General features: G+C 59.5%; 1 protein-coding gene across 2 annotated transcripts; it reads left to right on the top strand.

Moving 5' to 3' along the window:
• Positions 1-787: 787 nt before the first annotated feature.
• Positions 788-23,960, top strand: LINGO3 (leucine rich repeat and Ig domain containing 3). Of its 2 annotated transcripts, none has more exons than XM_086767604.1 (3): positions 788-1,517; positions 11,818-11,921; positions 21,100-23,960. In XM_086767604.1, exon 3 carries the CDS (start codon positions 21,134-21,136, stop codon positions 22,949-22,951), a length of 1,818 nt encoding a protein of 605 aa, XP_086623730.1. In that variant the 5' UTR covers positions 788-1,517; positions 11,818-11,921; positions 21,100-21,133; the 3' UTR covers positions 22,952-23,960. The 2 variants fall into 2 exon arrangements, with proteins under 2 accessions (XP_086623730.1, XP_086623731.1); XM_086767605.1 differs by lacking the exon at positions 788-1,517 and adding an exon at positions 2,301-2,364.
• Positions 23,961-25,273: the final 1,313 nt, after the last annotated feature.

Raw genomic sequence — 25,273 nt, 5'->3', positions numbered from 1 at the left:
AGAGCTGTTAACCTCTGCCTGGAGCCTCTTCTCCGCATCCTTGCCCTGTTCTTCTGTTAAAGCCCAAAGCAATGCTGAAGGGGCATCGAGGAGTTGGCGATCGGAGCACACGCAGAGAGGGAGCAGGGCTGAGCTAAAACCCATGCCACAGGCGCTCGTCACAACCCCCCTTTTCCCTTATCCTGGGCAAACCACTTGTCCGTGCCTTAGTTTCCCCCAAATTAAAATAATGGTACGAAGGGGACATGGTGAGACGTAAATAACTTGTTTTTTTCTGGTGAGAAGCTTGGGGAGGGGACAAGGATGAGGTGGCCTCCTCTGACCTGGGCTCCCCCCCACCCTGCTGCATTGCCAGCACTCTGCACACCCCCCCAAAAAAAAAAATAAGCAGCTGCAACCTTGGCCAGTGGGCAGGAACGCATCTTCCATCAGACAAAATCAGATCAGCACTTGGCTCCCAGCGACGGGAGCGCGAGCCGTATGGATGAAGCAATTCCCCCTGTCCCTTGATTAATAACAAGGCAGACCTGCGGAGCGAGGGCGGGGGGTGCTGTTTAATTGACTCTGGGTTTTTGAAACGGTGGCTTAATGACTAGGTTCAAATTAGGCAGAAATCACCTTTTCATCACGGGAAATTGAAATGAAATGTGAATTGCTCCGGCACGCCCCCCCTCCCCACGCCAGCCTCTTAAAAACACATCTCCAACTAAAACAGTTGCATTTCCTCACGCTTGGATTTTTCATCTTTTATTAAGCAGATAAATTGTCATTGTTTAAAACAGGAATGAAATTCCTTCACACCTGTGTAAATCTCTCGGTTTTAACCACGAATCCAAGGATGAGGCTGGGGATGAAACTCAGATGGGAAAGCCTGAGATGCCTGTGCCTGCAATGAAATTATAAATCCACATCCCGGAGCAAACGAGCAGTAGGAGGCAGCCAGAAACCTCCATCAGCAGAAGCGCTGGGCTGCAGCGAGGGATGGAAGTTGCAAGTGGAACAGATAAGGCACCCAAGCTGGGAGAGCTGGTGTTATTTCTGGCCACATCCTGCACAAATTGAGCCAATTCAGGCAATAACATCTACCAGCGGAGCTCGTGGCACTAAATCAGCCTGGGATTCGGTGCTGCGCCCTGCTCCTCACGCCTGATTTCTTCCCTCAGTTTCCCTATCTGTAAAATGGAGGACACGCTGCCAAGCCCTGCTTGAAAACTGCTGCCAGACGCAGAAAATGTGAATTTTCAGGTGATGCTCGTCGGCTGTCACGCAACAGATCAAGGGCACAGGACACTCCACTTGAGCAGCCCACGTTCCCTAAGCCCTGTGACCAGCAAGGCTAACGGCAGCCCGGACCGAGCACGGGTCAATAGAGAAGAGCAACAATTCTGCCCTGGAAGGAAGTCAGCCCTGACGAGGGAATTGGCCTCTCGCGTCCTCAAAGCCTAATTGACCAAATCATCCGCGTTTGTGGGAGCGGAGAGAAGCAAGCAGGGAGCTCCGGAGAGGAATGGCTAATGGTGAGCGCTGTTCTCCTGTGGGATGTGGGTGCTGGGGGGTGCACAGCTGAATCACGTTATTGCCTGGTGAGCTTGGCATTGCTGTGAGGGGCAGCGGAGCCCATGCCAGGGGTCTTGGCTGGGTTGGGGGCTGTGCTTGTTCCTGGTGCTGTTTGTGCTCCGTTTGTCCCAGTTTTCCCTGTTGGATGGGGGGAAATGGCCACGTTGGTCCATGATTGCCTCTGTGGGGTAAGTCTCCAGGGCAGAGAGGGGAGCTGGACCCTGTCCCAGGGCAGGCAGGGTGATACAGGGTAACGGGGGGATACAAGCAGGCTGGTAGGGGGCTGGAGGAGCCCAGGCAGGGTGATGTGGGGGTACCCGGGCACGCTGGCGTGGGGTCGGGGTCCCAGGCAGGGTGATGTGGGGGTACCCGGGCACGCTGGCGTGGGGTCGGGGTCCCAGGCAGGGTGATGTGGGGGTACCCGGGCACGCTGGCGTGGGGTCGGGGTCCCAGGCAGGGTGATGTGGGGGTACCCGGGCACGCTGGTGTGGGGTCGGGGTCCCAGGCAGTGCAGCCCGAGGCTGGGGGAGCCCCTGCTGTCAGGCGGGACCCCTCCCCTTTGGGCACGGCAGAACGGGGAGGGGACCCCCGTGCCCCTCCCCGCGCTTCCCCGCCGGCTCTGCCCGTTCCCCCGCCCGCAGCTCCGCCCGGGGCCCTCGCCCCGGCCGCGTCCCTCCCCCGCGCTCCCGGGGGCGGCCCGGCCCGGCGGGGGGCGGCTCCAGGGCCGCTCCGCCGCACGGGCAGCCGGGGGAGGCTCTGCCGCCGCCGGGGTCGGGCCGGGGTCCGTCCGGGAGCCGGAGCCGAGCGGTGAGTGCGGGGTCCCGGGGAAGGGTGGGGGGTCGCGCCGGGCCGAACCGGACCGAACCGGCCCCAGCCGGGCGCACACGTGGGTGCGGGGAACCGGTCGGCGCCGCCCCTGGGGCCACCCTCCTCCACCTGCCCCCGCACCCCGAAACCGGTTCCCCGGGGTCTGCCCGGCCCGTGCCCCGCCGCAGCCTCCGGGCGGAGGGGCTCAGCTCCGGGCGGGGGGCTTGGCGGTGGCGGGCGGGGCTGTTACCCCCCCACCCCGTGCCCGCGGTTTAAATGGCCCCAAGCCGGCGGAGGGGTCCAGCCCGAGCCTCCCCGGCTCCATCCTCCGCCCTGCCCCCGGTGCTCCGGAGGGGCTGGTACCCGCCATCTCCCCGCCGTCGCCCTTCCCTGGCAGACCCCGGCCGGCCTGAACATCCCCAGGCGTCGGGAAGGGTCTCCCCCATCTCCTCTGTGCCCCCCAGTCCCGCGGGCTCCTCGCCACCCCGGGGTCCTGCCCGCCCCCTTCTCTCAGCATCCTTTATTTTAGAGCTGGGCCGATTTTCCCGTTAAAAACCCCGAGGTTGGTTTAAACGCAAACATAACTGGGGCTGCGCTTCTCGGCGAAATGGAGCAGGCAGCGATCGCAGCATCGCGGCTGCTGTCGCCGTTCTGGAAGAGCAGCCTGCCTCTTCCTACTCCAGATCCCCGCGTACTTTTGTGCCAGTTTCTTAATCCACTCGCAAAGCGGATTGAGCTAAAACCTGACAAAAGGTGCTCTAATTCCCGCGGCGTTCGCGCAAGGCAGCGATTCCGGAAGAGCAGCTGCTCTGGAAATTCGTGCCCAGCCTTACCCTGAGATGAGGTTTTTGGGGATGGAGAGAAGAGGAGAGAGGAGAACAGAAGCAGGCAGAGCGCCTGCAAAATAGACAGAGCTGATCGGTGCGTGGATCCGCAGCCTGGCAGCGCCTGGAGTGAAGAGCATCAGCTGCGAGGCAGAGAGGCTGGACCCCGGGGACAGGACAGGGTTGGGGACACTCGGTGGCCCAGTGAGGGCCAGTCTGGGCCTTTCAGAGAGCTCCCACTTGCTGCTTCGTTTTGTGGCTTGGTCTTGGCTGCCAACGTGCTGCTGCCAGCTCTTGCCCTGGCTGGGGATGCACTGCCCACGGGCGTCCTGCCTGGAGCAGCCCGTTCCGGTGGGCGCTGGATACCCAGGTCCAGCCCTGCTGCTGGGGAGACACCACCAGAAAAGCCCCATCCAGGGTGGCAAAGTTCCTACAACCGTCTCTCTGCATCTAATCACAAGGAACTATAAAAAAAAAAGCCAACCTAAAGAAGCAGAGTTGCCCAGTAGCTCCCAGTAACGGCTGCTCAGCGTGATATGTTCATGTGTGGCTTTAAAGCCAGGGCCGGATTCTGTTGCTGGCCTTAAAAATGCAGAAACTCAGGTGGCGAACCCCGCGGTAAGCCCTTGGTGAACAGGTGGCCCGGGGCTTTGTGCCCCAAAGCTCTGCTTTGCGCCGCTGCTTCGTCATCCCTTACGCTGCAGGATGGAGCCTGGGGGATGAGGTACCTGCTGCCCGCGTCCCCGGGGCGCGGCGAGAAATGTGGCGCGTGTCCTTTTAAGCGGGAGAAGAATTCGAGATCTGTTGGGGAGCTGCCAGTTTGACAGCCCGTGATTGATCCGGTTTAATTTGAGCTAATGCTTTTATCATCGGCATTTCTGCGGCCCTCGCTAAGGCGGAGGGGAGGGAGCAGAGTTGCTGCCTCTCACTGCTGGAGGACTGGTAGGGCTGGGTGAGTTTTGGCCGGAGAAGCTGGGAGAGGTGGTTTCTGGTCCTCCCAACGTTTCTCCTGGTTGTCAGAGGTTACAAAAATCCCGCTTGGATGTCTGCAGCCTTTCCCAAAGCCCTTGGTCTTTGGCTGAGCTGAGCTTGGGGGAAGATGCTCTCAAACAAACGCCCAGCCTGCAAAACAGCCAGAGAAGCATCCCAAAAGCAGGGACCAAATGTGTTCCCACCAGTGCTGGCAAGCAGGAGGCAAAGCAGCTTCGTTGGGTTTTTCGGCTTAAAAATCAGCAGATTTTGTTTTTCACCCTGCCCTGTTGGGAGGAGGGAGCTGGAGGAGCAGGGAAACGGGTGCTGGGTTGCGTTTCGCCCCTCTTGGGTTGCCCCTCGGCGTCGATGCCCGGGGTGGGAAGCGGTTGCGGTGGGCTGAGCGAGGGGCTCTCTGCGGTGTCAGGGACAAATCCTGCACCGTCCCTGCTGCTGCCAGGCTCAGCCCTTCCCGAGGGACACGCTTGTGCCGATGCCTCACTGAAGATAGCAGGGCTTGGGGCTTTTTTCCTATTTTTCTTTTTTTTTTTTCCTGTGTTGAGCTCAGGAATGTCTGCTTTTATTAGCTGTGTTAATCCTGCATCACAGGATAACGCATCCCTCGCTCCAAGGCCCAAACCTAATCGCTGCGCTTTCCCTCCGAGCGATGGCACAGGCCCGAATTAAATATTGAATTTAAAGCCCGATGGTACGGACGGGCAAGAGCACCCGGACGGATTTGCATTCAGCGTTGATGTTGTTGGAATCAATTTTTTTCAACTTCTAGTTGTCGGTTCGCCACCGTTTCACCCCCGAGCATCCCGTTGGGAAGCGGGTGGCCCCTCTCCGCTCGGCGGCGCGGGGAGCGGAAGCTGCAGTGAGGTGGAAGGAGCAGGCGGTGGTGGACGAGCTGGGCTGCTCCAGCAAATACGAGCTGCCTTGCTGCTCCGTTCGCATCCCCGGGACGGGAGCGAGCTGTTGCCCTACCCCTGGAAATAACGTTGGGAATGTAAAGTGCATGGAAGGATGCGTTTTGTGTGGGCAGTGGTAGTTCCTGCGCCGCCGGCTCGCTGCGGTGTGGGCAGTCCAGGTGGGATGCCCATCACCGGCAGCATCTCCCCAAGTGCCACGTCCCACCTCTCAGAGCTAAGGGACCTGGGGACCGAGTGAGGCTCGTCCCCTGCCGCGCTGAATCACCGAGTGGCGGTAAAACATCATCCCGTGCCTCAGTTTCCCCATCTGTATGTGGACGTAGTCCAGAGGCCTGGCTTTGTAGGTCAGTGTGCTCTCTGATAGCCAAAATCCCGCTGCCTGTCTGGGTCTGCAGCTGTAAAGCGAGGACTGAATTGTCTGAGGAGTGCGGAGGGAGCATCACGCGGCATCCCTCCGGTCCCCGGACAGGGGCTGCAGCGCGAGGGCAGAAGGCACTGCTGCCGGAGCCCGAAAGGAGGTTTTGTGAGTCCTGGAAAAACACCGAAACGAACAGGTGAGGGCAGAAATGTTCAGAGTGGAGATTTCAGAGGAGATGAAGGAAAGCAATAAAACCCAGGAGAGCGTTTGGAAAAGATGCCGAGAGCGGCTCTGGCTCGCCGGCCATGGTAAGGAAATTGGTTGAGCTTCGAGCCTTATTGGTGGACTTTTCTGAGAGGCTGTTTTTGAAGTTTCTGTAGGATTTACCTTGAGAGACGAAGCAAATGCTTCCACTGGGGTTGGCTCCGGGGACGCGGGAGCAAGAGGGGCTGGACCGCAGCATCGCTCGGCCGTTGGCAGCGGGCACTGGGCAGCCATCGTCAACGATATGCACTGGTTTCTCCTTCTTTTGATCCCTTTGTTCTACGTCGTGATGCTTTGGGGCTGTAGCAGGACCCCCGTGCCGGCCCGGGGGTGCCCCAGGCCCACAGGGTGTTGGAGGTGTGGCTGAGACTGGGCAGGGCGTGGGGCTGGGGATGGTGGGGGTGGCAGAACTGGAAATGGCACTTGTCATCGGAGAGCAGAGCCCTCCCTGGGTCCTCCCCTTCCCTCTTCTTCATAGAAACTGGGCAAACCGGGGAGAGGAGCAAACTGGCCTCAGCTCAGACAAATAGCGGGGACTTGGGGGCGTAATTTGGCCAAACTGCGAGAAACGGCTTCCCTGCGCACAAGTTAAAAAATTTTAAGAAGCTAAGAAGGGTCTGGGCTGCGATTCCCAGCCTGCCACGATGCCTGGGCATCCACGAAGCCGGGATCCCGGGTCCCAGGCTGGGGAGCGGAGGCAGCATCCGTCTCGCTGAGCGGCTTGGCCCCGAATGGCACGGCCGGCCGCAGTCCCGGCCGCAGTCCCGCTCCTTCCCGCACCATCTGGCTCAGCCCAGCTCTTTCCTTACTTTCCTGCCTTCCTGCCCGTGAATTTTTCATGCCACCCTGGGCTTCGCTGCAGTTTGCAGCCCCGTCCATCAGATGGGTTGGTTTGGGTTTTTTTTCTTTTAAAGCTGCAACCCAGCTCTTAAGAGCTCAGACCTGGAGCGCTGGGGCTTCTCGTTTGGCTCCCGATGTGCCAGCCAAAATAGCAGCGAGCGATAGTGCAGCAGAAAGGAACAAGTGTCACTGGGAATTGAAATGACAGATCCCAGCATCGAGGTCTCCGAGGGTTTGTGCTTTATTAAGCAACAGTGAGTTCATGGGAAGGGACTTTCACCCGGAGCACCGGTTGTGTCTACAAGAAAAGAGAACCAGGACTATATTTAGGATGAGCCGTGTGGTGGGGAGGCAGGGCCAGGCGCCACGGGAGGTGAACTGGCTGAACTGGGCGAACTGGGCATCCTTGCCCTGCAACGATGAGTCCTGTCCCTGCAGAGCCCAGGGAAGCTTTGGGATGGGAACAGCTTGGCTGCGAGACGCTGCAGTGGGACAGCGCGCGATGGCGCGGGGCAGGGATTTTGGGGTGTTCCCCTTGCCCATGCAATGGCCTGTTTGGGGTCCGGCATGGCCAGGGAGACAGGGCTGCGCTCCCTCTGAGCAGAATTCACCCTCTCTGCAACGTTCCCCTCCGCAGCATCTGTCCTGCCACCGCGTCAGGAGGAAAGGGGAGGCTGCAACCCTGAGAGCGAGCCGATCCGTGCGTCCGTTGCTCCCTGCCCGATGCTGCGTGGTCCCTCACGCAGTTCCCTCTCCCTAAAATGTGGTTTTGTGATGATGAGGTTAGTTAATAGATCAATCTTTTATCTCTTTGCCTGAGGGTCTTCTTCTTCCCGCCCCCCTCTCCTATTAAAAATTCATTGTTTCTCCCAGCTGCTGTTGCTAGAGGGAGAAATAAAGGAGGTTCTTGGAAAGGAGGAGGGAAAATATTTAATAGAAAGGGAATAAAAGAACCATTTGAAACAAATATTGTCCTTCTCTCCCTCTCCTGGGTGCATCCGAGCCCAAGCCCTGCCCCTGTCATGTGGCGGGACCCCGAAGCTCCCAGCAAACTCAAGGAGGTCTGGTGGGACCTGGGGTTGGATGAGGAGGTTGAGTGTTGACCTCCGATTTGTCTCCCATCCTTGGCATCTCCAGAAAAGTCCCCGCAAGGCCTCGCTCGCTTTTCCTGCTCGATTTGGATGCTGTTTCGGTCCAGGTGGGCTGAAATAATTTAGAGTGGGATTGATGGGCTGCAAGCTGCGGGGCCAGCTCACCTGGCCCTGCGAGATGGAGAGCTTTGGCTGTCACGCGGAGCTGTTGGGCAGCTGGGATGGGTGCTTAATAACCAAAGTTGGAAGAATGGCGGTGTGGCTGGACCGAGCAGGACTCAGGTGGGCTTGAGAAGGCGCTTTCCATCTTCATGATGAGTGTGGTCTGCACGATGCTCCTCGCAGGTCAGTGAGCAGCAGGAGTTTGCAGAGAAGCAAACCATGAAGGTGGCTGGTGCTTCTGACCTCTTTTTTCTAGAGTCACCCAGTCTGACCTTCCCCGTGCTGGGGACAGCTGGGCACCAACTCTTTCATATCGCCAGAATGAGCTATTCTGTATTTTTCCATTTAAATCTCGTTTGAAGGAAAGTCCATCTGGTTCCTTTCGCGCTGCCAGAGGAAAAAGGCTGCTCGCAGGTCAGCTTTCTACGGGGCATCTTCTCACTGGAGACCCAGGCGAGGTCGCATGGTCAGGACCTCCATCTCTTCTCCTTTCCCTCACAGCGTAAGGTGGGATGGAGCAGGGCCCCCATAACGGAACACTGAGTGGGGCTGGAGAACGAGCAGGAGCCTGCAATGATGAACCGAAGACAAAGAGATGTAAATGAGATCGAAATTGTGACCTTTTTCCATAAGTGGGAGTATTAAATAAGTGTGACAAACGGAGAAGAGGGGGGAAAATAATCCTGCCTTCATTACTCCTCGCGCCCAGGGCGGCACGGAGCTGGAGTCGCCGGTCCGCTCCCGGGGAAGCTCAGCTGGTGACGCCGAGCGTCTCTCCTAGCCGTGCCCGGTGCCCCAGCGGCGGGTGGGTCCAGGAGTTATTTTGGAGGCCAGACCCTTTCCATCATCAGCAGCTCAGGGAGCGGTTTCTCTTCTTGCCTTCAGGGTCATTTTTTTTTTTTTTTTTTTTTTTTTTTTTTTTCCACATCAAGCACCAGCCTTGTGGCAAAGCGATTTCCAGCTCAGGGGCCGTCCCGCTGGGTTTCGACACCACTGCCTCGCTCGGCCTCACGCTCACATCTGGCAGCCTCTGGAAATTCAGGCCCCGGTTGGTTGTTGTGGCAAACAGGGTTGTGATCTGATGGGTCAGCCTCATCCATCACCGGACACGCTCCTGGCACGGCTGACAGGTTTTGAGTATTTTTTCCCCGTGAATTTGCCCTGAAGTTCTCCCTGGGTGGCGGCTGTTGCTGCACGGGGAGTTCTGGTTCATACTGGGACACGGGCAGAGCTGTGCCTGGCGAGGCGACTGCTGGTTTGGGCTGGGCTCCAGCAGTGCTGCCAGGGTCCAGCTCGGCTCTTTCCATCTCAGTGACTTCCCACTTTCCCAAGACTCTTAAGAAAGATGTCATTGGGTTTTGGGTTTTTTTTTTGGGGGGGGGGGGGTTGTTTTTGTTTTTTTTTTTCCCCCTCTGTTTCATTTTTTTTAACGCTTCTGCCCCGTCTCTCCGTTTCTCTCCCTGCGGTCATTTCCAGCTGTGCCCCCGCTAGAAGCCGGGAGCTGCCACGTCCTTGCTGAGCTGCTCCTGTGGAGCTGAATTTTTCCTCCTTCCCTGATAATTTTCCGAATTTTCCCACATTTACTTTTGCAGAAAGATTTTCCTTGGGGGCACATCGCCAAGAGAGGGGATTTCACGGAGGATCTCAAATGAACGGCCTGTGACACCCCCTCCAAGATAACACGTCATTTTTATTATCTGTATTTTCATAACTAAAGGTCAGCTTGGCCAGCTTGGGGTTCTGATGTTAATTACGCTAATGAGCAAAAGTGTCTGGCTTATGGCTCCGTAATGGACCCTGGGCACCGTTGGGTGTCCTGCAGCAGGGTGGGGCTGTTGAGGAGCTCCTGGGGTCCAGGACTCTTGTGGGTTCGGAGGGGCTGCAGGTCTCTCGTGAGCTGGGATGAGCCGCGGATTTGCTGCCGTGCGTGTCCGCAGGCTCCAGCTGGGAGAGCTGGGATGCTCCTGCCCTAGGAGACCTTGGCTCAGGGTGTCCTGGTCTGGTCCTCTGGAGGTACAAGCGTCTCTGCTGATTTCACAGGACCCCTGGGTCCTGTTGGGCCTTTGCTGCCAGATTTTTTTAAGAGGCTCCCACATGCAGAACTTGCACCAGGGCCGCGTCGATGGAGAGGCACGTCGTGTGCGGTCACCGAGGAGAGCAGACTTACCTCCTGCCTCCTCCGTCAAACTGCTCTAGGAAAGAGTTGAAATACAAGTTTTAAGTAGATGTGCCTTAAAATACAAGGCTAGACTGTGGTGGTACAAACCCACGGAGAGCTGTGGAATTGTGGCTGTAGCGGCGCGTGGGCCTAGCAGAGGTTTTGGGCCACTTCGCCCACGTGCTGGTGGGTCCCGTTTCATGGGGATTAAAGTGTATTTGCAGACGAAAAAACCTGAAGTAACCTGAAACAGAGGTTGCTAAGTGATGCAGGAGCTGCCAAAAACAAATGCCAAGGCCATGCCGAGGTTTGATAAGCCAAGCCCAAGTGGTCTGAGCTTAAACGTCGCGTTCGCCTGGCGGGGCTGGAGGCAGAGCCGCTCCATGCTTTGCTGCCTGCAGGGAGAGCAGGAGAGGAGGTGGTAATGCTGAGGAGATGAGCAGATTTTGGTTTGCTGCAATTCGGTTTCAGCAGCTTGCTGGAATTTGTATTCAATTTGGCTTTATCCATCCCCGGTAGCTGGAGCCTGGCCTTCGGGAGCAGCGAGCCGAGCTGCTCCGTCGCAGTTGTACTTCATTTTTGGATGGAGATGCCGTGCTGCCGTGGCGTCGGGCTGGCCCGGGGAGGCTGATGCGTCCCCTGGCTCCACCAGCAAACCCCAGCTCACCCATGACAGATTTTCTTGCCGCAGTTGGAGGGGGACTTTCAGCGCCGCTCCTTCGTTGGTGCCCATCCCCGCCAGGGCCCGGTGCAACACCCAAACTGAATTGTGTGCGTGTGCGTCGCTGCCGTTGACGACAAAATGGGAGCGTGGGGGAGGATGGCGTGAAGGGCTGAGCACATCGCAGGCTACGCTGTGACTTTCTGGCACCTGGTAATGTGGGTGCTTGTCCCTCCCGGGGAGAAGTCCGGGTCCCCAGGCAGAACGGACAAGAGGAAGGTCTTCCGGAGCAGGGAATGAGCTGGGGTTGTCAGGCACCGGTTGCACCCCTCCAGGGACCGGGTGTGACCCCAGTGCTTGCACGGCTGAGCCCGAGCTGGCCAGATTTTAGGGGAATCCCTCCATCCTTTGCTTTGGAGTAGTGATGGTTTTTCTGGAGGAATTTGAGCTTTTCTGGAGTGCTGCGTGCTGTCACTTCTCAGGACCCCAAAAGGGAGGTTTTGCCCATCCATAAGCAGCACCCAGACAGTGCCGGGGCTCACGGGAGCACGTGGGGAGGCGCAGGGGACAGCCCTGCCCGGGCAGGGGACACCCACCCTCTAGGCTCCGTGTTCTCGCCAGGGATGTCCCCTCCGAGCGCTAAGGGGGTATGAGCCCTGTGCAGCCGGCTCCAGCTGCCGCTGCAGAGCCGGCTCCTTGTTTCTCCAGCAAATCCCTGCAAGGGCAAGCTCCTCTGGCTGAGGCTCCTCAAGCCCATCTCAGCAGGAATTAACCTCCCCAGCTGCTGCTCCCGCCCTTGGGCAGCCCTGGGCAGGAGCAGGGACCTTTGTGGTCCATTAACTAGGAGGAGTGGGTTTCCCCCAAAAAAGAAGCTATTTAAATTCCCTCTTTCTTCATTCCAGGCAAATTAAACTTGATCCAGAGCGGTCAAAACGCTTGAGCAAAACCGTAGCGAATCCTTTCCTTGCAGGTTGGTGTCCTGCATCCCCTGCGCTGGCCATCAGGGCTTGGGAGCGCATCCCTCGACCCCACAGACCAGTCGCACAGAACTGGAGCATCACTAAGGATGCTCCCCCTCTCTGGGAGGAGCCCGCGTGTGGTGGCCGTGGGCTTTGGTGGCGTTTATTTGGGATTTCTGTGCTGAACGCTGTGGAAAGGTGATTTACAATCATCTCCTTGTGCTGTTTTGTCCAGAGGAGCCGAGGCTGGCCGTGCCGGACACTCTGCCGTTTAAACGTCGCCGGCCTCAGGTGCCACAGCAGACCCAGATGTCGGTGCGGCCCCGGACCTGCGGAACGGTGAGTGCTCCCCGGGCTCGAAATCCAGCTCGTTTTTAGCTCATGGCCATCCCTGCTTGGCGGCGTTAGCTCCCGCCTCATCCCCACCCTCCTTTTGCAGCGCGGAGCGCTCGGTACCGGCGAGCTGGAGGTTTATCACACATAAGGGCTGAGAAATCTCCTGCCCCTTGCCACGATCCCAAAATGAGCAAGAAGTAACTGAGGTGGGGATGTGATGGCAAGCTCAGGGGCGTTAAGCGCTCGTACTCACTCCGAGGTTGCTGGCAGGCAGCAGCAGGGACCCCAGCCTTGGCCGCACCGGGATGCGTGTGCGGCATCGGTTTAAAGAGCAGCGGTTTGGGATTTGGACAGGTTTCACAGAGAGGGGATGGGGATTTGGGAGTCCATCAGCTCAGTCCTGGGAGAGGAGCTCTGGAGGCTTTGTCCTTGCTCTGCTGTCAAGATGCCGGACAAGGAGTTAAGCGATACAGCCCCGCCGTCCCCTTCCCCTCCCACCGCAGAGACTTTGACGTTCAGGAGCTGCTCGTGGGAAGGGAGATGCTCTCCTGCTCCCGCAGCCACAGCTGATGCCCCGAAGCTGTAGATCTGGGGACTGACGCCAGCGTGTCTCACTCCAAATGTCACCGCTCCCTGCGGTCTCCAGCTTGGAGGAGACGTGGGGGCAGCGCAGCTGGACCCCCCCGAGGCCTGGCCAGCCGCCTCCGAAATCTGGGAAGAAGCTGCTCTCCGTAGGGCTGAGTCCCCGTCCCCTTCCCCTCTCGGGACATTATTACGGCGGGGGTTTGGTCTCGCCCCTGCCTGGCAGGCCGAGGTGTAGGTTGCGACGCCAAGCGTTATTTCACCCTGCTTCCTCTGCTCGCTGCTCCCGTGATCGGAATTGAGGTGGCAATAAAATTTCCAATGCAGCAGCTGCAGACAGGTCTTAAAAAATGCATTCAGCCCAGGAGTGATGCTGAGCAGAGCTGAAAGGCGGAGCGAAGGCTGTCTCTCCGTGCTCCCCTTGCCTGGATTTCCGCTCTAAGCAGGGTTCCCAGCAGATCAGGGGCTCCGTACCTGTGCCTCTCACCCCTCCGCACCCGCAGAGGTTTGCTCACAGCACTGCGAGCTTGTTTTCCTGCTGTGACAGGGTTGTTTTCCATCCGTGGCTGCCTCTCCCACTCTGTCCTGGGAGCGGACATCTGTCTGTCAGTCTGGCCCGTCAGTCTGTTCATCCTGCCCGTGAGCCCAGCAGCCCCGCGGAGTTAAAGCCTCCCGAACGATGCGTCACCCTCCCAACGGGGCCGCAGGCTCCCTCTCCGAAGGGAAGCCAGGCTCTCCGGCAGGCCAGGGACCCCTGCACCCCCTGCCGTGGGTGGAGGCACCCCACGGGGCCCAGCCCTCAGGAACAGGGTCTTTTGTGAGGGTCAAGTCTGGAAATGGCTGTCGCTTTATCCGGAAGCCTCGGCAAGGTGGCTGAGGGCTGCCTTGACTTCATTTTGTGCGGCGCTGCCGGCAGCCAGGCTCGTGGGTGCCACCGTGGTCCAGGTAAGGGATTAAGAGGAGGCTTTCATAGAATCACAGGATGGTTTGGGCTGGAAGGGACCTTCAAAGCCCACCCAGTCCAACCCCCCTGCCAGGAGCAGGGACATCTCCAACCGGATCAGGTTGCTCAGAGCCCCGGCCAACCTCGCCTGGAACGTTTCCAGGGATGGGGCATCCACCGCCTCTCTGGGCAACCTGGGACAATGCTCCACCACCCGCAGCGTAAAAAAAATTTTCCTAATATCTAATCTGAATCTACCTCCCTCTATTTTGAAACCATCACCCCTCATCCTGTCACACCAGGCCCTGCTGAAGAGTCTCTCCCCACCTTTCCTGCAGCCCCCTTTGGGCACTGGGAGCCGCTCTCAGGTCTCCCCAGAGCCTCCTCTTCTCCAGGCTGAACAGTCCCAGCTCTCCCAGCCTGGCCTCACAGCAGAGCTGCTCCAGCCCTCTCAGCATCTGCGTGGCCTCCTCTGGACCCTCTCCAACAGCTCCACGTCCTTCTGATGTTGGGGGCTCCAGAGCTGGATGCAGCGCTGCAGGGGGGTCTCACCAGAGCGCAGCAGAGGGGCAGAATCCCCTCCCTCGACTTGCTGCCCACGCTGCTGGGGGTGCAGCCCAGGATGCCATTGGTTTCTGGGCCGCAAGCGCACATTGCCGGCTCACGTTGAGCCTCTCGTCCACCAGCACCCTAAAGTCCTTCTCCTCAGGGCTGCTCTCCATCCGTTCTCTGTCCAGCCTGGATTTGTGCCTGGGATTGCCCCGACCCAGGTGCAGGACCTTGCACTTGGACTAGTTGAACTCCATGAACTTCATGAACTTTGCCACCAAAGGTCTGGCTCAGGCCAGCATCACCAAGATGCTGAGCTTAACAAACGACCTGATCTAACGAGGGCTGGCGTGCTGCACCAGCTGGGCACACAAGGTCGTTTGCTGGGGCGAAGCCTGTGGGGAGGCAGCTGGCAGTCAGGCTGCAGCGAAGCCCTCGGCCGGCGGCGGGAGGAAGGCTCTGCCAGGACCGGGGCTGGGGCCAGCTGCACGTGTGCCAGCCTGAGCGCACCGCACGCCCCTGAGCAGCGTCATCCATCAGCTTTCTGAAAGGTGGCTAATTACAGCGTATGCTTTTCCGTTATGGTTATTAATCATCCTGCTCCTGTACTTCGTTTATCACGGAGCTGCCTGGGTTGGTGGAGCGAAGGCGCAGGGTCCCCTCGTGTGTGACGAGGTGGCACGTTCTCCCCGTTGCTTGGGAGCCCCTTTGGGTGCTGTGTCTGCAGGACGTCCCAGCGGGAGGGGACAGCGCGGGGTGTCCCCAGCGCAGCCTGTGCTCTGCCTGGGGACGTCCTCGGCCGGGCTCCAGCAAGCTCACTCCGTCCGCTTCCACGTGGCTCCAGCCAGGCCTGGCGCGCTGCCTTCCATGCCGCTCTCCATTGAGGTTTTGCTCCCAGCGTGTCACTCCCGGGCGGCGTTTCGGCAGCCCTGGTGCAGGAGGTGAGTGATGAGCTCATAAAGCAGCCCTGGGAAGCAGGAGGGGGAAGCAGCTGCAGGAGAAGGAGCAAATTCCTCTCATTTAATCATTTTTATTTGTGTCTCCGTGGGGGCAGGAGCCATTGCTGAGATGCTCGACTCGTCGCCGGGATGTGCGCGTGCCTGCCTGTCGCGTCTGTGCCGGCCAGGGCTGCTCTGGGATGTGTTTTGTAAATCTCTCGGCAACATTGTGGCGTGGGCTTTAAAACTGACGGGTGCCAGGAGGACATTTCCCCCGAGGGCTCAGATTCCCCATCGCTGGTGCTGGGCCAGGAAGAAACCTGAGCACGGGCAAACTTTGGGCCCCAGGTTGGGTCAGATGGGGCAGGTTTGGTTCAGATGGGGAATTCTCAAAAAATAATCCCCGGTGCCTGTCCAGGGACCGCTGCCTAAAGCCAAGTTCAACCAAGCGTTTCTGGAACAGCTCGCTTGCAGCAAGGCGATTTTGGGCGCAGTTGAAGACGGCAGGGAGTCAAGCTCAACTTTAATTCTGGTGTGGCCTGGCAGGTCTTAAAGTTGTTGAGATCTGGGTCAGGTTTACTCTCAGCCAACATTTCCCGGTAGCAGTTGAAATTCAGATCTGGCTGGAGGAAAAGGTGGCTTGGTCCAAGTGCTTGGGTCAAGATAAAGAGTCTACTACTTACTTGTCCCACCCTTCCCTCATTTTAGAGGAGTTCTTCACCTTGGTGGAGAAATAAAGATGCCAGTGGAATATTAAACACCTCCCCAAAGGCCCTGTTGCTGATGAGCAGCTTCTGCACCTCCTTCCCTGGTACACACGGTGACCTTTTAGAAGAGTTGTACATTGTGGTCGTAGCTAAATGTCTTCTCTCCTGGGAGCATCTTGTGGGGATAGAGATTCAGACGTGATGTCTATCAAGAAGAAAAGCAGATTGTGGCCAATCTGTGGCTGCCTGCGCGGTATTGCCTGGGCCACGTGCTCAAGAATCATAAGGTTGTCTCTAAAAATAAGCAGTAGCTTCTTTTGAGTTGTCTCCTTGGCATCTCAGCTCATTAGGGAATCCTCATTTTTGGGTTTTTGCAGCAGTTACGAGGGCTGGGAGTTTCCATGTGGGAGGAAGGTGGAGAGTCCTGCGGTCGCCATTGTTGAGGACTCGGCAAGGACTCAGGATGGGATCACGGGGTGGGAAGACGGCTCCGTGAAGACATCAGTCATGGCTTTTGCTGGGTAGAAATGGTAAATCCTGCCTTCGGAAAGCGGAGCGTGGCGGCTGCCCAGCCGCTCGGTTCGTCCCTCCACTCGTCCCGCTCTGCCCTCCTGCGTGCCCCAGCCGGACTTTGCTGGGAAATGAACTGACCCAGAAAAACGGGCTCTGGGCGTGCCGAGGGCAGCCAAGCCAGGAGAGTTTGTTTCCCAGCCAGCCTCTGATGGGATTAGGAATAACTCTCTGCTAGATAATTCTCCTTTAGGGCTGGTGATTGATTTTCTTCCTTCCTACCTCCAGCTCTCTCCTCCTCTCCCAGCTGGGTTATTCTCATGCTTGGCTGACTAACTGCCTGATCGCCAGAGCCTCGTCCGAGTGAGGCGCAGGGACATCACTAGCCTCCTCTGACCCTCCCAGTTTTCTGCCTCTTTGTTTTTGCATCAGCTCTGACTTAATCTCCTCGGCTCCCCAGCAGAAGCTGGGTTGTTTCTGCTGCCCTCGTCAGAGGGAGAGACCTCCTGGTGTCACCCATGGAGCTGGGGAAGGTGCTGGGGGTGCCCCTTCAGCTCCTGCCCCTGCTCCCTGGTCTTTTCTGGAGATTTTCCAAGCTCAGTGCGGCCACAAACCTGGTTTTATCCGGGGCAACGGATAAAATAAAGCCGTGGGAGCCACAGGTTTATTTTCGGGTGGTGGCACCAGAAACCCTGGAGATGCTGAGCGGCACCTCCAGTGCCTCCAGAAAACGTCCCAGTAACTGTGCTCCGCTGCGAGCAAAGCCACCTGATAGCTGGAAAAACATGGTTCAAATCCCTGGCTTCACATTCGGGGGGGGGAGTTTGCTCTGTCACCTCTGAAAAAATGCCTAAAAGTCCCCTCAGGAGCCCATGGGTGCTGCAGGTCGATGGCGGTAGCATCACCAGTGAGGGCTGAGCACAAAGCAAACTTCCCGAGGCCCCTGGTTTTCTCCTTTTGCAGCCCAAAAACCATCTGGGGGGGGCTTCGTTTTTGCTCATTGTTGCACGGCGTAATGGAGGGCTCGGGCTGGAAATGAGAAACATCGCTCTGCTTCGGCAGGGGATGCGCGGCTGCTCCCAAATCCCACCCCGGCGCAGGGGCCGGCGGTGCTTGCGAGGGTGTCGCATGGCCCCCAGTGAGCGTGGAGGTGCTGCCGTCTGCGTGGCGGAGCCGTGGTACGGTGCTGCCGTCTCTGCCGAGCCGCTGGCGCAGGGCCTGGTGTGGGCCGGGGAGACGCGGCGCTGCCAGGGCCGGGCTGGCTGCTGGCTTTCCACCGGGAAGCAGCAAACGGGCATTGCTCGGGATGTTTTCAGCAGCGCTTGGCTGCTGACGGCAGTTGTGGGAGCCCTCTCCTGTCTCATGCCAACTTTGGGACACGCTGGCACTGCCACTTCCCTGTCCCCTGTGCCTTGAGATGCTGATATTATTAGTATTTTAAGGATGAGCCTTTCCAAAATGCACAGGGCGGGGGTCCCGGCGTCGCTTTCTGCCTCTTTTGCTCCCTCCCTGCCTTGGGGCTGGCTCCCTTCCTGGTGGAAGAGACTTCGCCACCCCTTTTCTCCAAGAAGTGGTGGCACGAGGGAGCGAAAACCGACCGGCACGCCGAATCAGCCGGCAGATGAGCATCTGAGAGCCGGGCGGTCGGAGAATGCCGGTTGCTCCGTGCTCCGGTGGCTGGGACAAAACAGGCTTGGTGGCCACGCGTCCTGGCCAGGAGGGAGGGAAGGATGGGGCCGCTCCTGGGGGCTCAGAAGTGCCAAAAAGCAGCCTGCTGTTCTCGCCCCCGCTGTGCCGCAACCCCTCAGTCTCGGGCTTTCCTGGCTCCATTCCCCAACCCCGCACGCAGCAGGCGTGTTATTTTTAAAAATAAATTAAATGGGAAGACGAGCCTCTATCTAGGCCTTCACGTAGAGTCTTAATTGGCCTCACTCCCCAGGGACCAGCAAGCCCCGGAGAACACCGTGCTGTCGGAGTAATGAGCTATTAATAAACGATGCTGCTGGGCTCCGGGCTCCGGGCCGGATGGGGACCGCGGGGCCCCGGTTGTCACCGCAGGGAACCAGGGGTCTCTGTGGCCACAGCGGCTTCTGCGGGTGTCCAGGTGTCCACCTCGGCTCCTTGCTCCCACCAGTTTGGTGGGAGAGGGCTCATCCAGCACCAGTTAACTCCCACCCGTGGGGTTTGCTGGGGGTGCTGGGGCCGTGCCCAGCTCCATCGGAGCACCCATGGGTGGGAGCAGCGGGGGCGGAGGAGAAAGGAGAGCCCGGGGCTGCGGCTCCCGCTCCCCGGCTGCCGCGGAAAACAACGCCGGCGGGTTCCTACCTTTGCTTAGGGGATCGGGTGGCCGGAGGAGTAACCAAAAGTGGAGTACGGTTACCCTGGGCTCATTCATAATGAATGCGGCCGAGAGCCGGCGCGCTCGCGGCTGGGGAGGGAAAGGGGCCAGATCCCCCCCCGCCCCAGCCCGTGGGAGGGGAGGTGACGGTGGGCACAGGACACGACCAAGCGTGAGAGACCCTGAGCCTGGCAGCGGTGCCTGAGTGTGTTTTTTACCGTAGAGACGCTGAATAAAATAAACGGCACAATAAATTGGGAGGGGTTTTTTCCTGCACGTCGTGCCTGGGCACATCCTTCCCGTCCAGCCACATGGTGGAGCAGGAGCGGAGCCTTCTGAACCAGGGGCACCGAGCGAAGCTGTCCCCCCCTCATCCGCGAGCCGGCTCGGGTTCCCCAGGCCGCCACGGCAAAATGGCTCTTGGCACAGCTGTGAGCGGCCTCCGGGAAGGCAGAGGCTGCGGAGCGGCTCCAGCAGCATCCCCACTCTGGTGCCCAGGTGGCATTTGGGAACCTTCGGTGGCTGGATGTGGAGGGGGTTGGGTGCAAGGGACAAAGCCTGAGCAGTGCTGGGAGAGGGGCCGCACGCCTGGCGAGGGGGGAGGAAGGGGCTGGGACGCGTGGCAGGGGCAGCGATGGGGTCTCCGGTCCCATCCTGCTGCCCCCTGCAAGGAAAACCGCTGCTGCATCCCGCTGGGGTGTTCATCCCCTCCCTGCGCTGCGTGAAAAACCACAACGCTTCCCTCTCCGTTTGATTCGCTGGAAGAAAGAAGGAAATCTGGCAAAATTAAGACATGCACCAAAAAAAAAAAAAAAAAGTCTGTGAAAGATAATCTCCTGCGGCTCTTAAATTGCACCCAGCGATGAGTTTATTGCTAGGGAATCGCTTAGCTTGGATAATAGGATCAGGGCTGGCAATTATCCGTGGAACTTGCATCCTTCCCTGCGGTGTGGGCACAGAAGCGGGGAGGGGGTGACCGGGAGCAGAAGCGTGGCAAAACCTTCAGACCCCTCCTGGTTTGTCCCCGGGGCTGGGGTGCGACCGCGGCGCGAGGGACGGAGCCAGCCGGGATGGATTTGGGACACGGAGGCTACGATGCTGTGGGAGAGGGGGTTTTGGGAGGAGAGGGGTCAGCAGGTTTGGGCAAAGGGCGGCAACTCGGTAGGAAGCAGGGGAGGGCTCAGCACCCCGGGGTGTCCTACCCCACCCTCCCCGGGGCCCTGGGTGCTTGCCCCTCTTAGCAAAGGGGCAGGGATGGATGCGAAGTGAGGTACCACTCATCCTCGCGGCAGCTCCTCCTTTCGCCCTCCATCACCCCCTAAACCAAGCACCAGTCACCTTAAGTCCGGCTTTTCCAGAAGCTTTTGGGCCACGAGGACACGCGGTGGCACCGGCGTGGGCTTGGAACGGGCAGCGATGCCGCGATGGGCTTGAGCAGCCGCAGACATCGCATCCTCCCGTCCCTTGTCCCCGTGTCCTGCTGGGCTGTGACGGCCGCTTTTGTGGTCCCTGACGCGCACAGAGGGACAGCAGGGACTGCGCGTGGGCGGCTCAGGCAAGAAAATTCTGATGTGAGGCGGAAAAGAAAGAGAAGGGATGTTTTCTCTTTGAGGCTCTCGCACCCAGCGCAGGGCTGAGACCTGGTGCGCTCGCTCCACATCCACAGGGGTGGCTGGACGTGCTGGCTTCGATCTCAGGATCCCCCAAATTGGCCATGTTCCCTCGCCGGGCCCAGAAACACCCCGCAGCACCCTGCCACTTAATTAGGTTAACGATAGCGCTTTGTTAGGGAAGGAGTTTGCGCTGGGCAGTGTGTTTCCAGGCGTGGTGGCAGATTTGGGGCGCAGAAGGGGACGGGGAGCAGGGAAGGGGAAGCAGAGAAAAGGGAAAGCGGCGGCGAAGTGCTAATCCTTGGAAAGGAGGGCAGCCGGGGCACCGCGCCACGCGAGGTCGGTGTTAATCCCTCAGCTGCAAAGATTGCGCCCGCGGCCGCCGTAATCTCCGCTCCAAGAGGGCGACGCTGAGGACGGGGACAGGAGGGCTGGTCCCTACGTGCAGCGCCGAGCGTCCCCCTGTCCTGCGGGAGCTCGCCGAGCCCAGGACCTGGGAAAGATTGGTGTGACCGGACAAGACCTGGCTGCAGCCGCACGGGGAGCAGAGGGAATGTAGCATCCCACCAGTGTCACGAGGTTGCGAGGCCTCTGGCTGCCCCTTTTTGCTCCTGTGCTGCCCTGGGGGTTTGTTTTCCCCCCGATCCCAGGGCGCTCGCGCTCACGGTCCCCGTCAGCGGCACGGGGTGGGTGTGAGGTGGCGAGAGGGGCAGAGGCTGAGGCGTGGGGCTGCAGCTGCATCTCCTTTTGCAAATATCTCCCCCCGCCTCAGTTTCCCTGCTTTCCTGATGGTGTGGGCAGGCCGTGGTGCGTCGTTGCCCCGGGGTTGGGCACGGTCACCAAGTCGCATTAGCTGCTGAGAAAGGGGTCTGGAAGGCTTCCTGGGGGGGCTGGGACTTTAGCAGGACCACAGGCCACCGTTTGGGGAGCGTTTTCCAGTTGATTTGGGAATGGGTGGGACTTTCCTGGGCTCGCCGCTGACTCAGGGTCTCTCTCCCTTCCAGGCGCATGGGAGAACGGCAGTGAGCCCATAAGACCATGCTCTACACCATGACATGTTGGCTCCCGGTGCTGGTCCTCCACCTGGTCTTCCTGAGCCCCCCGCGGGCAGCCGCCTGCCCTGCCCGCTGCGAGTGCGCCCCGCAGATCAAATCGGTGGTGTGTCACCGCAAGCGGCTCACCTCCATCCCCGAGGGCATCCCCAGTGAGACCAAGATCCTGGAGCTCAACAAGAACCGCATCCGCTGCCTGAACCCGGGGGACCTCTCCCCGTACCCGCTGCTGGAGGAGCTGGATTTCAGCGAGAACATCATCTCCAATGTGGAGCCGGGCGCCTTCAGCAACCTGTTCAACCTGCAGACCTTGCGGCTGCGGGGGAACCAGCTGAAGCTCATCCCTCCGGGGGTCTTCACCAAGCTGACCAACCTCACCCTCCTGGACATCAGCGAGAACAAACTCGTCATTCTGCTGGACTACATGTTCCAGGACCTACGAAACCTGAAGAGCCTGGAGGTGGGCGATAACGATTTGGTGTACATCTCCCAGCGGGCCTTCTCGGGTCTTCTTGGCCTGGAGCAGCTGACCATCGAGAAGTGCAACCTGACCTCCATCTCAGCCGAGTCGCTCTCATACCTCCAGAACCTGGAGGTGCTGCGGCTCCGGCACCTCAGCATCTCGGCACTGGAGGACCAAAACTTCAAGAAGCTCTACAACCTCCTGCAGCTGGAGATTGACAACTGGCCGCTGCTGGAAGACGTCTCCCCCACCAGCTTCCAGGGTCTGAACCTCACCTCACTCTCCATCACCTACACCAACATCACAGCTGTGCCCGCGGCTGCCTTGAGGAACTTGGTGTACCTCCGGTACCTCAACCTGTCCTACAACCCCATTAGCACTGTGCTCAAGGGCTCCTTTAAAGACCTCATCCGGCTCCAGGAGCTCCACATTGTGGGTGCTCTCTTGGTGTCCGTGGAGCCGCAGGCTTTCTCTGGCCTGAGACAAATCCGGCTGCTCAACCTCTCCAGCAACTTTCTCTCCACGCTGGAGGAGAGCACCTTCCACTCCGTCAACACGCTGGAGACACTGCGGGTGGACAGGAACCCCTTGGCCTGCGACTGCCGCCTCCTCTGGATCCTGCAGCGACGCAAGACACTCAACTTTGACGGGCAGCAGCCCATGTGCTCCTCACCGCCCGAAATCCAGGGCAACGCCCTGCGTGACTTCCCAGACTCCGTGCTTTTCGAGTACTTCACCTGCCAGAAGCCCAAGATAAGGGATCGGAAGCTGCAGCACGTGACAGCCCGGGAGGGACAGTCCGTGTCCTTCCTTTGCCGGGCGGACGGGGAGCCGGACCCCTCCATCGCCTGGGTGTCCCCCCAGCACCGCATGATCACCACGCGCAGTACGGGGCGGGCGACCGTGCTGCCCGGGGGCACTCTGGAGATCCGCTTCGCCCAAGTCCAGGACAGCGGCACCTACATCTGCATTGCCAGCAACGCGGGTGGCAACGACACCTACTTCGCCACCCTGACGGTCAAGGGGCGCCCGGCCGACGGATCCCACTACGCAAACCGGACTTTGTACCTCAGCGAGTTCAACGACACCTCCCACAACGACACGCAAGTCTTCTTGAAGTTTACCTTGGACCTCAAGACCATCTTGGTCTCCACGGCCATGGGCTGCATCACCTTCCTGGGCGTGGTGCTCTTCTGCTTCCTCCTCCTCTTTGTCTGGAGCCGGGGCCGAGGGCAGCACAAGAACAACTTCTCGGTGGAGTACTCCTTCCGCAAGGTGGACGGTCCCACCACCACCACCGGCCAAGGAGGAGCCAGGAAGTTCAACATGAAGATGATCTGAGCCTCTCCCAGAGGAGAACCGTTGTCTGCTGCCTGGCCCGGGCACGGCCGCAGTGAGATGGCGCCGGGGTGGGTGTGGGAGCACCAACGACGTCCTGGGGCCGGCAGCAGGACCTTGCTGTGCCAGGACGCGGACAGAGACATGCCGGGGGCACCGCAGGCCGGCAGAGTCAGAACCACATGGACCTCAGGGTTGCGGAGTGACGACCCCGGCTGTCCCAGCTGCACGGTGACGGGACATGATGGCTTCAGGGGCTGTCCCAGCTCCGGGGGCTCCCGATGTAGCCGACATTTTTGCTACCAACTATGCATTTTTCCAGCCAAGAGACCAGCAGTGTTTGGGCCTGGGGAAAAAAACTGCTTCCATTTTTTTTTTCCCCCTTTCCCTTTTTTTTTTTAAGAGACTTTCCGGAAAACTTCCCTTGTGGTTGTTTATGGTTCTTCTCTTTTCTTGGTTGTTTTTTTGGGGGGTTTTGGTTTTTTGTTTTGTTTTGGTTTTTTTTAATGAATTTCCAAGAGAAAAGTCTTCCGGGGCGATGCGGGACAGGGGTGCTGGGGGAGGTTGTGCCGAGCTGGGGGTCTCCCCCAGGCCTTTGGCCAAGCCAGACCCCCGTGGCACGGCTGTGCCTTGAGAGCTTCCAGTTGGCGGATTTGGGAGGCGGCATCCGCCCGGGGACGGTCCTGCACAAGCAATAATAACCCACCCGAGGCCAGGCTCTGAGGAGGGGTCAGCCAGAAAAAAAAAAAGGGTAAAAAAAAAATGGCAAAATGAGGCAAGGTGATGAAAATCAGGAGGAGCAGCCCCAGAGGGATGACAGGCTCTGGCTTTGCGGCTGCCCCAGCCGCCACGGCAGCGGTGGGCACGAAAGGGTGAGCGATGGGGATTCGTACGGGTGCAAAAGGCATTTCGGGTCCGTTTTCTTTGGGTTGCAAAGCCAAAGTGTACAGGAGAGCAAGAGCTGGCTCGTCCTGCACGGGGAGGCCGCACGGCCCAGGAAAGAGGAGAGAAAGGCTTGGAACGAGCAGCTCGGGAACTGATGGGAAAAGCGAACGCCGAGAGAGGCTCCTGGCTGGCACCTCCATCGCATCTGCCCGGATCCTGCACCCTCCAGCGCTGGGGACCGCGGGTCGGTGTCCCCGGGCTCCACGCCCTGCTCCCCCCCCACCCAGGGCACCGCTGGCTTTGGCTCGGGGCTTTTGGGTGGGACAAGGAGCAGGGCTGGATGGGACCTGGACTGGCCGGGGGGGGCCATCGCTTCCTCCTCTTCCTCCCGTCTGCACCCTGAGGGGCTACTGCAGGTCCCCGTTCCTGCGGGCACGTCTCCCCAGCCGCATGTCCCTTCTCCAGCCGACGGCGGTCAGGCTGGGCACGCTGGATTCGGGAGCTGGAAGCTGGAGGGGCTGCGCTGGAGAGGTTGGCGTTGAGATCCCCCCGTCCTGCTCTTGCACCCATGGGTGCTGGGTGCCCCCCAGCCCCGGGCTGAGAAGGGCGAAGGCGCTGGTAGGCTCAGCACCTCGGGGGGTGCTGCCCATCTCTCCCCGTCTGTTCCCCGCCGTGGGTCTGGCTGCTGCCCCTTCGCGTGCCCAGTGCCCCTTCGCTCCCCGAGCCGTGCATGCCGTGTCGTAGCGGGGGTCCCACTGGCCTCGCCCGTGCACCCTCGTTGGGTGTTTGGGGGTTTTTGGCCGAGTGGTGGGGAGGGGGTCGGGCACGGACCCTTGCAGGTTTGGGCAGGGCAGCCCTGGCGCAGTTTTTTATGTAACGAGCATGTGAAATGTATTTGCGGGGGGGGGAAGAAAAAAAAAAAAAAGACAAGAACTTTTGTGGCTTGTTTGGTTTTTTGGTTTTTTTTTTTCCCCAGAAACTCGGGCTCCGCGCTGCAGCTCGGGGCTGGGGAAACTGAGGCACAGCAGGGCACTGCGGCAGGGGCGAGGGGCGGGAGCTGGCGGCATTGGAAGTGGGGGGGTCCCCTCTTCTAAGGAAGACTGGGGCAATCCTTTCGGGCCCCGTTCCCATCCCACCAGCCCCCCTGGCTCTGCGCGAGGCCATCGCTGCCCTTGGCCCGGCCGCCATCCCCATCCCCATGCGGCGCTTGGCCGTCCCAGTATCCCCTCGCCAGGCTGGGGCCCGTCTGTCCTCGTGTCCCCAGCAAAGGGGCTGCTACGCATCCCTGAAACCCCCCCATTTCCCTCCTTCCAGGCTCAGCGGCTGGCCTGTCCCCATGCCTGCCCCCACTCAGTCCCAGCTTTCCCAGTATGGGACTGGGAGGTGTGGGATAGTGGAAGCGAAGCAAAGCCTCCAAAAAAAAAGGGCCCTGGGCTGGTT

Source organism: Chlamydotis macqueenii, chromosome 26 (genome assembly GCF_036417535.1).
Source record: "Chlamydotis macqueenii isolate bChlMac1 chromosome 26, bChlMac1.mat, whole genome shotgun sequence".
NCBI lineage: Eukaryota > Metazoa > Chordata > Aves > Otidiformes > Otididae > Chlamydotis > Chlamydotis macqueenii.
This window is presented reverse-complemented; position numbering and strand designations above follow the sequence as displayed.

Coding starts and splice junctions, on each gene's coding strand:
- LINGO3 (XM_086767604.1), top strand. CDS start 21,134: ATGCTCTACACCATGACATGTTGGCTCCCGGTGCTGGTCCTCCACCTG.